At 39.5% G+C, this 12,853-nt stretch overlaps 2 protein-coding genes across 2 annotated transcripts; one reads left to right on the top strand and one right to left on the bottom strand.

Moving 5' to 3' along the window:
• Nucleotides 1-1,645: 1,645 nt before the first annotated feature.
• LOC306919800 (transmembrane 6 superfamily member 1-like) lies at nucleotides 1,646-5,340 on the bottom strand (the record flags this gene model as incomplete). The annotated part of the gene is made up of 10 exons (XM_079496350.1): nucleotides 1,646-1,837; nucleotides 3,186-3,305; nucleotides 3,444-3,536; nucleotides 3,642-3,746; nucleotides 3,894-4,012; nucleotides 4,197-4,279; nucleotides 4,555-4,654; nucleotides 4,739-4,840; nucleotides 5,032-5,132; nucleotides 5,249-5,340. The coding sequence occupies 10 exons, from the start codon at nucleotides 5,338-5,340 to the stop codon at nucleotides 1,646-1,648; spliced, it is 1,107 nt and encodes a 368-aa protein (XP_079352476.1).
• Nucleotides 5,341-6,250: 910 nt separating this feature from the next.
• Nucleotides 6,251-12,183, top strand: LOC306919799 (cholesterol 7-desaturase nvd-like; the record flags this gene model as incomplete). The annotated part of the gene is given in 8 exon segments (XM_079496349.1): nucleotides 6,251-6,526; nucleotides 6,528-6,684; nucleotides 8,434-8,622; nucleotides 9,164-9,342; nucleotides 9,508-9,624; nucleotides 9,786-9,905; nucleotides 10,821-10,997; nucleotides 12,022-12,183. Coding segments are annotated over 8 exon segments (1,377 nt in total).
• Between the last annotated feature and the right edge of the window lie 670 nt (nucleotides 12,184-12,853).

Genomic DNA, 12,853 nt, shown 5'->3' with positions numbered 1-12,853 from the left:
CCAATAGGAGGGCTATAATGTTTAATGGTCTATGTGTATGTGTTGCGTGTGTCATTTGTGGTATGAAAAGGTGAAAAGTGCGGTATCCCTGGAATACACTGAGGTTGTACTACTGATTTGACTTCATGTGCCTGAATTCCTATCACAACTGAACCTGTGTCCATTACTTATCATGTGCCTGGAAGACACTCAAGTTTGTCATTACTGGTGCCATTATTGATTGCTAATATAGAATTTCACTTAACCTCTTACAATCAGTTTTATGAGCCCAGTGTATACTAGGGTTGCTGTATGTTTAAGCATGGTAACGGTAATCGTATTATTGAAATGGTATTATGGAATTATTCTGAATGGTATTTCTGGTACGGTGTAAGATAGATGCACGTCATGTTGAAAAGAGAGCTTTATTCCATACTGTATTCTGTTAATCCATTGAGACCTGGAACGCATCCATGTCACGTTAGCGTTTAACCACATTAACCATTAACCCATTTTGGGGCGGGAACCCCTTTTGGTGTTTTAAACATTGTTATAATTTAGCTATTGAAAAATAGCAGATCTACAAGCTCATAGCGCGCCACCGAGTGGCGCGCTATGAACTTGTAGGTCTGCTATTTTTGAAAAATCGTTAAAATGTGCCTCAAATCTTTCCGAAAATTGTCATGATTTAGAAAAGTTTTTTTTTTAATTTCGACGTCAGGCCTGAATGGGTTAAAGCAGTAGTTCTCAAATGCTTTTGTGCCAGGGAACCCCAGAAGAAAAGATTTATGTTAAAAAATGTATGATAATTTTTTCTAAAATGTGTACCGTAGATCTTTTAAAGTGGTTAAAATGATAGTGATACTATATTAACTACTTTTGCTGGGGACCCCATGGGTGTCCTTGGGGGGGGGGGGGGGGGGGGGGGTTCCTCACTTTGAGAACCACTGTATAAAGGAATATGTTAACTAGAGAGTAAAGAGATTGCTGACGGATTTGTCATTTTATTGTTAGAGGTGGAAATATTTTCATGTCTGTCTATCTATAAATGCACCAAGTCTCTGTGTGTACAGTATACTTTTATTGTTATAGTTACTGTGTGTTATAGTTACATAGTGAATGTGTGATAATACTGTGTGTATTAGTGTGTGTGGTGCCTGGAGTGCCTTGGAGCCAAGCACAGTTGTTGCCTTTCAGGCGGACATATGGGGCCAGTTCGGAAATACCGCACCGGAGCGCACTCGCCTATTAGTTTGCATTGCACAGTGCGCTCAATGCACTATTTCCGAACGCGCCCCTGGACAGACGGACAGACAGACACATTGCTGGGCATAGACAGTGTGCCACTGCTCAAAAATAATGAAAATAGTAGATGGCTATTTATGCTATTTTTGGATTGGTGAATTTTTGTATTCCATCATTGCACAATGAAGTATAATACAGGGTTAAGTGGTTAATAAGACTAATCAATTTAGTTGAACAATTTATTAGAATTATTCATGCAAATTCGTTGATGAGAAAAAACAATGTTTTGTAATCTATTTCTCAATTATTAGATTAACCTACATGAGCAAAATTAAATCCGCTATTGGCTCTAAATAACTATATAATTAATATACAAATATGTTCGTTTAATTGCCCAGTTCTAATTTATTTATACTTTCATTCAGTCCTTTTTGTCAGGGGAGGTGGGCCTTAGGAAGAAGGCTGGTCTGGTGACACAGCGGTAGCACAGAGCCTGAGGAACCAGAGCATACAGGAGGTTGAGCAGCAGGAACACTGTCTGGCTGTCAGCAGGCACTCTGTAGGAGAACGGTGTTCGAGTATGCATTGATGCTCCGATATGAGAGAACTGAGCCTATGAAGTGAGAGTAGGAGAGGAAAGAACGAGATATGGGGGAGAAAGAGACAAATGACAGTAATGACACCTTCCCAGTTTTTGACCACTTGAAGCATCTATATTATGGGGGGAACATTAGCCAAAAAATAGCCGATCTTAATGCTCGCAAGGTATTTTTGTATTTTTGGCAAAGATATTTGCTAAAAAGTAGCCTGGGATCAATACCATTTTCGGGTTTCTGATCTGGTCAGGAGTGGAAATAACAGCGAATTCTGATTTAGTCTGAATGACACCATTTCGTTTAGTGATGTCATATTTAGTCATCTGAAATAGTTTAGTGTTAGACTAGTCGACTAAATATCTAAACAAAATTAACGCTGCCAAGCCGGAACCAAGCATCACCCAAAATAATTCCCCGCGATCAAGGGCATCATCTTTTTAGGGCCTACGTGTAGTTTAGCTCATAGGAATCATTTGTTTGGTATATCTATCTTTTATTTCAACTCGTAGCGAGGGGTGGCCTAGACCGGATCACACTGGCCAGTTTGGAACGAATACCAGGCTTTCCTCCGCTGTGGAATGTCTGGTGATGCGAGGCTAAGAGCAAGTACAGAGCCAACTCAGCTCCAGTTTACCAAGTCTAGAGGGTTTAATCGGTTAACTATAACAGATCTTTATACATTATTATATTCAGTTAACATGTCACTTGGTTGTTCCTATTGTGAAGAATGTATGTTTGTTAATGGTGTCCAACAATTTGTATTTGTATCTGACTGCCTCCTCCAAATAATAGAGCATTACTAAACAAAAATGATGTGATCCGTCCAGCTTCAAGCAGATCAAGTACCAGTTTCTCTATTTATAGTTTGGCTAAACAGCTGACGTGAGTACCACGTTCCTACTTGTCTTACGTTAGCAACTGCTTTTGTTCCTGATGACTGACACACCAGCCTGTATTGTTGCGATCTGATTGGTTCCCTCTGTGTTCAGAACATAATTTCTTTGGCTTGGATGTCAACAACCCAACCCTGCTGCTGTGCATGTGTTCATATAGACCCCCAGTTATTTTGTCCTAGCTACTGCAATTAATTACAAAGGAGAACAGCTGCTGTTTTGAAAAGTATAATTGGAGGGGGTTTCTGCACAACAGTATAAGCCATCCATATATATATATATATATAGATAGATAGATAGATAGATATTATTTATTTATTTATTTATTTTATCTTTTTAAGGAATATTTTTCTAAAGTAACAGTATACTATTGACTTCCTGTAGAAGAAGTAAGTGCTGTGAGAACCTGAACCAGTGACTATCCTCTTTATCTTCAATACATACAGTATAAGTTCCCATTGATGGCACTTACGTGGGCCAGTGCCCCAGAATGTACCAGGGTGAGGTCTGGCATCCACACACATCCTGGGACCAACAGTCCATATAGAGTGATGATATAGTATGGCCCAGAGTACAGCATGTTCACCAGCATCTGACAAATATAAACATTGTTGCTTGATCTGTTTTAGATCCGCACATTAATCCATAGCTACAAAGAAATGTAAAACATTATCATAATGAATATTACAATGTTCTTCTGCAAGTAAGGAAACCGCCACTTATTTTGTACCTGTATTCTGGGATACGCTGAAGGGTCCTTCAAGTACGGCTCATATTGTAGTATGTACTGTTGACACCATTCACTGGGACAGTCCAGCACAGCCTAAAACACACTAATGAGATGTATGGTTCTCTACGTAAAGTGATTATTCTATTTCAGTATGTTAAGTCAGTATGCTAGCTTGGTGAACAATGTGGTTAAACTCACCAGGCCTCTGAAGATGCAGAAAGCAAGAGCAGGTATGAGGTAGATGATAAATAGGACATCCAGAGGCCTTTGTGCTAAGCTTTTCTTCTGGGCCTCCTGGATGTTCTGAATGAGCAACATCAGCATGTTGTTAATCAAACCATGATGTCTCATCATAGGCTGAAAATACCTAACATCCTGCAATATGAAACCGTTAGCTATATGTAATTCAATCAATACGGTTGGTTGGCTTGCAGCCAGAGTGGTTCTTACCAGAAACGAAACATCCCACGCAGAAGGCTGGCTAAAGACGCGGAAGCAGGCCCAGACAGACACCAACACATAGAGAGCATGGAGATGGAAGAGAGGACTAAGACGAATTCCATACTTCCCTGTGAAGAGCAGATCATGACAGTGTGTTGTGTTCAATTGTAAATATATGACTGTTTTAAGTCACTCGACTCAAACTTTTACAAAAAGGTCTGCAGTACTGACTTGTTCGGGGCTTCATTATTGCTGGTGGAAACATATGGGGTTGAGGGTGTAACAGACAGACTTTTAGTGTGTACTACTCACCCACAGCATTTCCAAGAATGTAGACTATAACATGCATGAGAAAGGATCCCACCCAGTAGAGTCCGATGGCTCTGTAGCTATCTCTGTAAAATCGTAACACACCTATTGTAAAATCCTGAGTCTTTACAGTAACTCCTATATTATTATAGGCTATTATATTTTTGCATGACACTGCTGTTCGGCAAAGTAGAAATCAGACAAATAGGTTTAGTGAATTATTTTCATGTTGATTCATTAATACACTAAAAAGATATCCAAACCCCCACTTCTTGGTTATGCAATGAATGTAAAAAGTCAACATAATAATCGCTAAGACGATAATCGATAGTTTCAGGCCTATTTAATATACTTAACCTACCCCCAAGTAATTGCAGCAACCATGAGAAGATATACAAGATAGTGTACACAACCATCCCAGTAGGACATCATGTGTCCATGAGCTGTCTTTATATGAGGTTCTGCCTGAAAAACAGACAACATCACTTTGTGGACATTAATATGTTCACAAACATAATTTTCTTTACTGAGGTCAAGGTCAATACTTGCCTCCTTGAGATAAAAGGTCATGAAGTCATCAATGATGTTGTCCTGTTCAAGCCCAATGATCAAATTCACCACACTCATAAATGCATTGACTGCATACACTGGAGAAAGTATACACATGACATGTTTACTGTGTTTACATGTCAATGTGAACTGGATGAAAAGTAAACTAAGCTATATGAAATATGAAGTCTATATTAGCCTACATAAAATAAACAGCAATAGGCCTCATCAAAATATTAAACTTTTGCATAAAGAGAGTTCTTTATTACAGTTTGAACTGTAGGCATACCATAGAAGAGTGGATCTTCAGGGACCTTTTTGATCAAAAAACGGGCTGAAATTGCTAGGGTAAGAACTGTTGTACACCCAGCAAAGAAAACTGCTTCGGTGCTATAAGGACAAAAACACAATGTTAATCATTCTTAAGTGACCAAATCCATTGATCTTAAGTTCTCATGCCCTGACGACGCGCACATAGCTACAGCAGTTACTTGTTTGCACTTTACCTGTTGCTGTAAATGAGGGAATTGAATATATAGGAGATGGGAATGGGCATCAAGGACAGAACAAACACCCCTGTTCCAGCACGCGCGTTCATCGCAGACACTAACGAGCGAGCTTCTTTCTGCGGACTGGGAATCTGAAGACGTGAGACTTGCCACTATGCGCAGCACAATCCAATTATATTACGCACGCCTGCGTGCGTAATAAACAGCACCACGTTGTTTTGGCCTATGCACAGTTGTCATGCTGATGCAGGCAAACACATGAGCGTTTCCTTTTCAATTATCATTACAAAATGACATACCATACAGAATACATATAGGTATTATTATACCTTACACAATGTTGACAGTCGCAGACAGTAGCCTAACTTTTGGAAGTGCTTTGGGTTGGCTTTGGCCTGCGCTTACGATGAACTGTCGCCCACAGGCGACATCTAGCGGGAAAATGTTGTAAATGGACAAGGCGCACAGAACCATATAACTGTAGCTGCATCAGCGTCAAATGAGCAAGCAAATATATATGCAGTTCTGCCGGAAATGGACTGATTCTGCGTTGAAAAATAAAATCTTGATTTACTTATTATGTATTGTATTATCATTTGTATTAGCAGTAGCCAAGAGTATGCTAGCATACTGTTAATACAAAAACAAGCTAAGTTAAGTTAAGAAGGCTGCAAATAAAGGCTATTTGTATATCTGTGCAGTGTGCACTATAAAGTTATTCACTTAAATTGGGACTTGGGTCATTGTCTTACTTTGAAGGCCACTACCGGAAGTCCGATGTTGCATTTAATCTGGCATGGCACTAGGCACCTGGCAACCATAGATATATCTATGCCTGGCAACCGCCAACCGGCCGGCACATCTTTTTTTGCGTGCCAAATCCCGCAGACTCCCGCTCGCTGTCATTCTGGACTATATAATACACTGGGGCGCGCAACTTGGAAAGTGCCAGGCAGGCTGCACAGCCAGCCACAGCTCCCCGTGAACAGATGGATGGACATGGACGACCCCAACATGTGTAGTGGGAATCTAGCTGTCATCATTGGGATATGCATGGGATATGCATGTGCCATAATCATCATGCAGGTGGGGGATCCACTGGACCCCATAAGCAATGGGTACCAGATCTGGAGAAAAACGGGGCTGATTGGGGCTCCGCTACGCGCTGTGGTTTGCATAATCGCCGGCATGTCTCTCCTTGTCGTAAGCTGTCTATACAGACTGCTGTTATGTCCTCTGGAGCTGCTGAAAGCGCCGGATGATGTTGGATATGTATGTTGCTGAGGATGGTCGATCCCGCGCTCAAGCTGCAAACGAAGTGCGTCGTAGACGAAAAACTGGTGAACTGCCGCCCGTCTACCCGAATGGCTGGTATCGAGTGATGGATTCACACATGCTTGAACGTGGCGGTGTCAAAAGTGTGTCTGTTTTAGGTATGACTGAGTCGCATCAAAATCAAAAACGTTCTGTCACGAAAAAAAGAGCACTAATGTCATTATTTTATGCGGCATGTGCGTATTACAGTAACATTATTGTGTCATGTGCCAATTAACATTAGTTGTTAGTTGTTCATCGAATCGATGCCCTGCTACCGAATACCGATCTATCACATCTGTAAAGTAGCCAGCTAGAGTGCTGAGTTCCCATGCACAGCCTATATGCCTATGTGTCCCGGGACAGTGATGATGACTGTATCTGCACCGTGCACCTGTGTTACCCCGGCCCACTTGGTGCAAGATTCCAACATACAATAGGCTACACGGGTAGCCATTAGGGAAACTGTTAAACGATAAGTCAACTCCACCAGAAGTTCAAACTCTTTCTTCTTATCTATCCCAAAATGCTAAATTCATATGGTATAGGCTACTGTTGCATTATTCAAAGTCAGATCTAATTAGGCTACTATAGGATATATAGAAATGTGGTTAATATATATATTTTTGTGGATTGATCAATTAAGCTTATACTACTGTGATAAAGCAGTCAACAAATTAATTTCATCATATTTTTCTTTCTTTAAACAGCTTTAACCACTTAGCCCAATATACTATATGACAAATAATTGGTCTACCGTGAACTTGTAAATCGTCTTTATTATTATTATTATTATTATTATATAATTGCTGCCTATTATGACGACCAAATTAGTGATGGCAGGTTGAAAGTTGTTAATTTTGCCAGTGGTTTTGGTTTTCATGTATTGTTCTATATTAGCAAGGAAAAGGTGTCAGTAGTGGACAATTGTGTGTGCACCAAAAAGTATGTTTGTTGATGCATTCTAGAATTTGATAAGACCATATCATGTTGCAAAGTTTCCACAACGACAGTTTGGTTGCTTGGAAACGTCTCATCTGTAAATGCAGAATCACCATTGTTCATCTAATCGCTAAACAACATATTTTTGTTTGAATGTGAATGTCATGGTGACAAATGTCTATTGTAGCCTAATACTCATAGCCTTGCCTTGCTTGAAAATGAGTGTGAACCTTTATATTTAACTTTGAAATTTCAAATGCTTTGGCTTGGTGCCAATTCTAAATCTGAAAATACCAGAGAACAACTCTTGAGCTTCAGTTAAACCACAAGTGTACTGCCACACTGGTGAATGTGTTCTTGGTTTATTTCTATTCGCTGTGTTCAGACATTTTGGTCTCCGATAGCATAGAATATGATACCCAAGGAGGGAATCTGCTCTCACTGATTGTGAGTTCCTTGAAATAGATTTTATTAGAATAACAGCAGATATAATATTTTATTATTTATAGATATAAATAATAAAGAAGTGTATACAGTGCAGAACTAATGTAGGTAGACCTCTCTATAAAAGATGAGTAAGCAAATCATCTTTAATGTTGCTTAAATCTAAGTATCTGATCTGGTTGGGATTTGGGCAAAAAGAAGCCGACATTTGAGTTATATTTATTTATTTGAAATTTTGAATGTATATCCTATTACTTCATCACTGAATGATGGCAAGCAAATAGGAAAAATCAACCTGGTAAATCCTAATCACAGTAAGTGAAATAAATCAAAAAGACTCTTTGGCTAACTTAAAGGGACTAACCTGGACAAAAACACTACTAGAGCACACAGATCTTTTAAATATATAAGCAGTAGAGTAACTCAACGTGTAATTAAAATCTTACAGATTGCATCTTTACACAAGTTGTTTTTCCAACCAGGTGAGCAAGTTGCAGTGTTTCGTGGTGAGAATGGGAAGGCCTATGTGGTGGATGCCTACTGCCCTCACTTGGGTGCCAATCTGGCTGTGGGGGGAAGAGTGGTGGGGAGCTGTCTAGAGTGCCCATTCCATGGTTGGCAGTTTCGAGGCGAGGATGGAAAGTGTGTAAAGATCCCTTATGCAGAGAAAGGTATGAAATTAAGGTGATTCTTTGCACTGATAGTATCACATACCCACCTGACTGAAGTATTGTAGCTAACTTGGAGTTATGATACAGCATTGGCTCAGTGCAGGTGAAATGTTCAACACATTAATTTGATGAAAACAATAATAGTGTGAATGAAGCTTTTGTGAATGTGAACAAATTCGTAGTCCCACTGGGATTTCCTGACAGTGAAGCAGGTGTACGTCACAAAAAAGCAACCATGTTTGGTGGAGGTGTTTCGTCCATGTTTGACACGACAAACTCCTTTTCCAGCAAGGTCCATCAGGCTGACGCCAGATTTATAAATAATTGAGTGACATGTTCGATGCAGATATAATTTATATGGTTTCATCATTTTTCACAAGTGTTATACAATACTTTCATAAGTGTTATACAATACAATAGTAGCACTGAGTGTGTAATGGTAATGGTTGCCAGTATGTATCTCCTGCAACTAATCTGTCTCACCAAGAAGGCAGGAAAATGACTGTACTTGGTGGCTGAAGTTATTGCCTTTGTCTTTCAGTACCAGAGTTTGCCAAGGTCCAGCGCTGGCACAGCTGTGAGGTGAATGGACTGATTCTGGTTTGGTTCCACTGTGATGGACAGAAGCCATCGTGGACCATTCCAGAACAGGAACAGATCACACGAGGAGAATGGGTCTACCGGGGAAGAACTGAACACTACATCAATGCCCACATTGAGGTGTGTGTTTCCATCATGAAATTATGGTCGCAAAAATAAAAAAAGGATAGGAACACAATCCTACATGAGCCACCACCCGAAGCACTTGGGAAAAAATGATCTATGAATGATACCAAACAATAGACGGTGACTTTTACGACATATCACTCCCCCACTCCTCATTAGGAAATTCCTGAGAATGCAGCAGATCTGCACCATCTGACTCATTTACATGCACCAGGTATTTTGAGTGGAGTGGATATACGCTACACCAGCAGCAAGATCTGGCGACACCACTGGAAAGTAAGTCTCCTCTTGGGATGTTATGTATTAAGTCAAGAACCACCAATGTTGTTACACTTCAAGTGTGTGTGTGTGTGTGTGTGTGTGTGTGTGTGTGTATGTGTGTGTGTGTGTGTGTGCGTGCGTGCGTGCGTGCGTGCGTGCGTGTGTTTGTTTCCCAGGTTCAATGGCAGCCAGAATCAGCACCCAATGGGCATTGTTCTCAGATGCTGCTGAAGCATACTGTTACTATGTTTGGACGGCACCTGTCTCTGCTGGATGTTGATGTAGTGGCTAGACAGGTACAGTATAGCAAAAACAATAGAGTGCTGAATAATCAAATACAATGTAGACTATTTATTAAACATCTTTTTAATGATACGCCAGCAACCAGAGAGTCATCTACTTTGGTTCAAAGGATTGTCCTATAGTCATATAGATAAACACAAACAGCTCTATATTCTTTTCAACATCTATATGAATGTTATTCATTTTAAATGCTTGAATCTAATTACAAATCAGAGAAAAAAAAGTTGTCTGAGCTGAACTTCAGGAAAGGCTAATTTGATCTTGGTTTATCTGGCTGTGGAACCCCTAGTTCAATTTCATCATTAGCACATACAAGTTTTGTTGGCTCATTCATTTGCAGAGGGTGATTACAGTCACTTTTGGTTTTGGAGTGTGTAGTGTAGTGTTTACATCCCGTAATTTGTCCGTTCATCCGTAATTGTCGTATACCAATTTGTTATTTATTTTTTTCAATTGCAAAACGTGTTGGCATGAGTCACTTCAACAGGCAAACAAATACATGTGATGAAGTATTAATTTAGCCTGTTTGTTTTTAATGTATCTCTAATTAGGATGTAGATAATTGTTTGGCAGGCGAGGGGCACTGTGCATTCAAATATGAAAACTGATGTGAAATATGTGTTCTGTGATTGAGCGATTATTATTATTGGAAAATGAATTGAGCCTCAGGCTACCAGTGGTACAGCTCACTGACACTGTATCAGGCAGTCGGTGTTGGCCAGACTAATATTGATATGGTACAACAAAAGGGGTGTCACTCCCCCAGGAGAGAACACATACAATGGACAGTATATACTATATACCTACTGTATCAAATACAGTAGTTCTTTAACTACTCTTTTTTACACTTATGAACTTTATGTTTTCATAAATTAACTCTTCACATTGTCTAATTGTAAACATTATAGGTTGGCCCAGGAGTGGTCTTTCTATTGTTTGACCATAGTTTCTTGGGTCGAGGGGTGATAATGCACTGTGTGACTCCAGTGGAGCCACTACTGCAAATGGTGTCGCACACCATCTTCTTCCAGTCTAATATCCCTCCTCTGGTGCCCAAACTCATTCTCAAAGCAGAGTGTATCCAGGTACAGTGACACATACCCGCTTTTCCTTCTTCATTGTAACTTGATAATAAGCCAGTTCTAACATTTTTGTGAAAGATTAGTTGGTATAATTAAATGTGTTACAATGGAAGGCTTGATTATTGAATCCAGGTTCAATTCCCAACAGTGGTGTCAGCTATGTGTGATTTAGAGTAGACAATGCACATGATAGCCCCAGCCAAGAGGTGATGTGTTGGTCTAAGATTTTCAAGCACAAACTGAGAACGGGTTGCAGCAGTGTCTGTGTGCAGCTGATCTCACATACTACTTCATACTGCTACTACTACTATCCTCGATTCCTCCAAAAGAAATTCAAATAGGCCAAAGAAAATGAACTGTGGCCTGGCAAAAGTCAAGGCCTTTTGAGGGAGAGGGGTGAAAATAAAACACAAATCATGCAAAAGAAAGAAAGAGCATAATCAATAGATAAACACATGAACACAAGATAAGACCATTTTAATAGACTTAACAGTGTACAGGACAACAGTATGAATGTCCACAATACAGTCTAAAGGCTGATCACTACTATGCAGGGTTTCACCCAAGAAAAACCTTAATTGCTAAGTATCGGAGGGGGCTGCACATGTGCTTGTGCTAGGGCTGCATATGGACAACATTACATACCTCGATATTTATGCTGAATATCTCAATCTAGCGATACAATATAGCCTATACCCTATATAATATATGCTACATTGGTTCACAGTTTCACACTTTTTATTTTATATTTTAAGTACTGACACACACAAATATAAACAAAGCGAGAGAGCGAGACACACATGCAATTTTACATTACTTCATCAGAGTGTATTAGTATTATTATTATTATTAGAGCATGCCTCCTGATGGAGATTTGGGCTCTACTGTGAGCAACTTTATTTGTAGCATTTTATGTCAAACTTGATTTGCATTAATTATAATATTCATTATTAATTGGATTCCAATCTCAAAATAACTATATTAATAGTGTGCTCATATTATGTCAAACTTTTCTGCTTCTGTCCAGTTTGAGCGAGATGTAATGATCTGGAACAATAAGAAGTTCATCTCTAAGCCTCTCCTGGTAAAGGAGGATTCGGCCATCCTGAAGCACAGGCGCTGGTACAGTCAGTTCTACAGTGAGAACAGCCCACGGCTGCACTTCCTGCGGGAGACTCTCGACTTTTGATCTCCCTCAATTACAAATGGTGGGGGAAAGATCGACACTGAGTATGAGAGGTCAGTCAAACATCTCAGAGCAAGGATTGATTTTTGCGTCTCAGGTCTTGATTATAAAAACTTTGGTCATAAATGCGGTTTATATTCAGGCATTGGACAAGGAAACCTCTATAGATCCAACTTATTATCAGGAAATGTTTTATATTCATTTAGACTTTAGAGCATGAGCATCAACGAAAATCATTTCATTCAGTTTTAAAAAGTTATGGTGCAAAAGGGTTGAGCAAGAATCTAAAAACGTTGCTGTCCGCTTCATTTCTCTCCTTGGTTAACAACCCCCTGCTCTTCCTAGCCTATACTGCACATTTATATAAATTGTATTTGTTAGGTGGCAAGTTGCAACATACTGGTATTTTAATCTTGTGTTGGACTGAGTTTTTACTTTTTAACAATAAACTTCACTTACATCACCTTAAAAAAACCACATTGCAATAAATTTTATACAGCGGTGTCAAACTAATTTAAAATGTTCTTGGGCTATAATTGATTTCCGGTCTAGGACTAAGAGGAAACAGGATCTATTATATTTATTTGCATTTCATGCTTTTTCAGGTGTGTACTGGAGCTTTATGCTTGTAATCTTGAGCCTATGTTGTGCACCTACCCTACCGTATATGTTG

This window comes from Electrona antarctica (assembly GCF_951216825.1).
Source record: "Electrona antarctica genome assembly, chromosome: 3".
Lineage (NCBI taxonomy): Eukaryota > Metazoa > Chordata > Actinopteri > Myctophiformes > Myctophidae > Electrona > Electrona antarctica.
The sequence above is the reverse complement of the archived record's forward strand: the minus strand, read 5'-3'. Positions and strand labels throughout refer to the sequence as shown.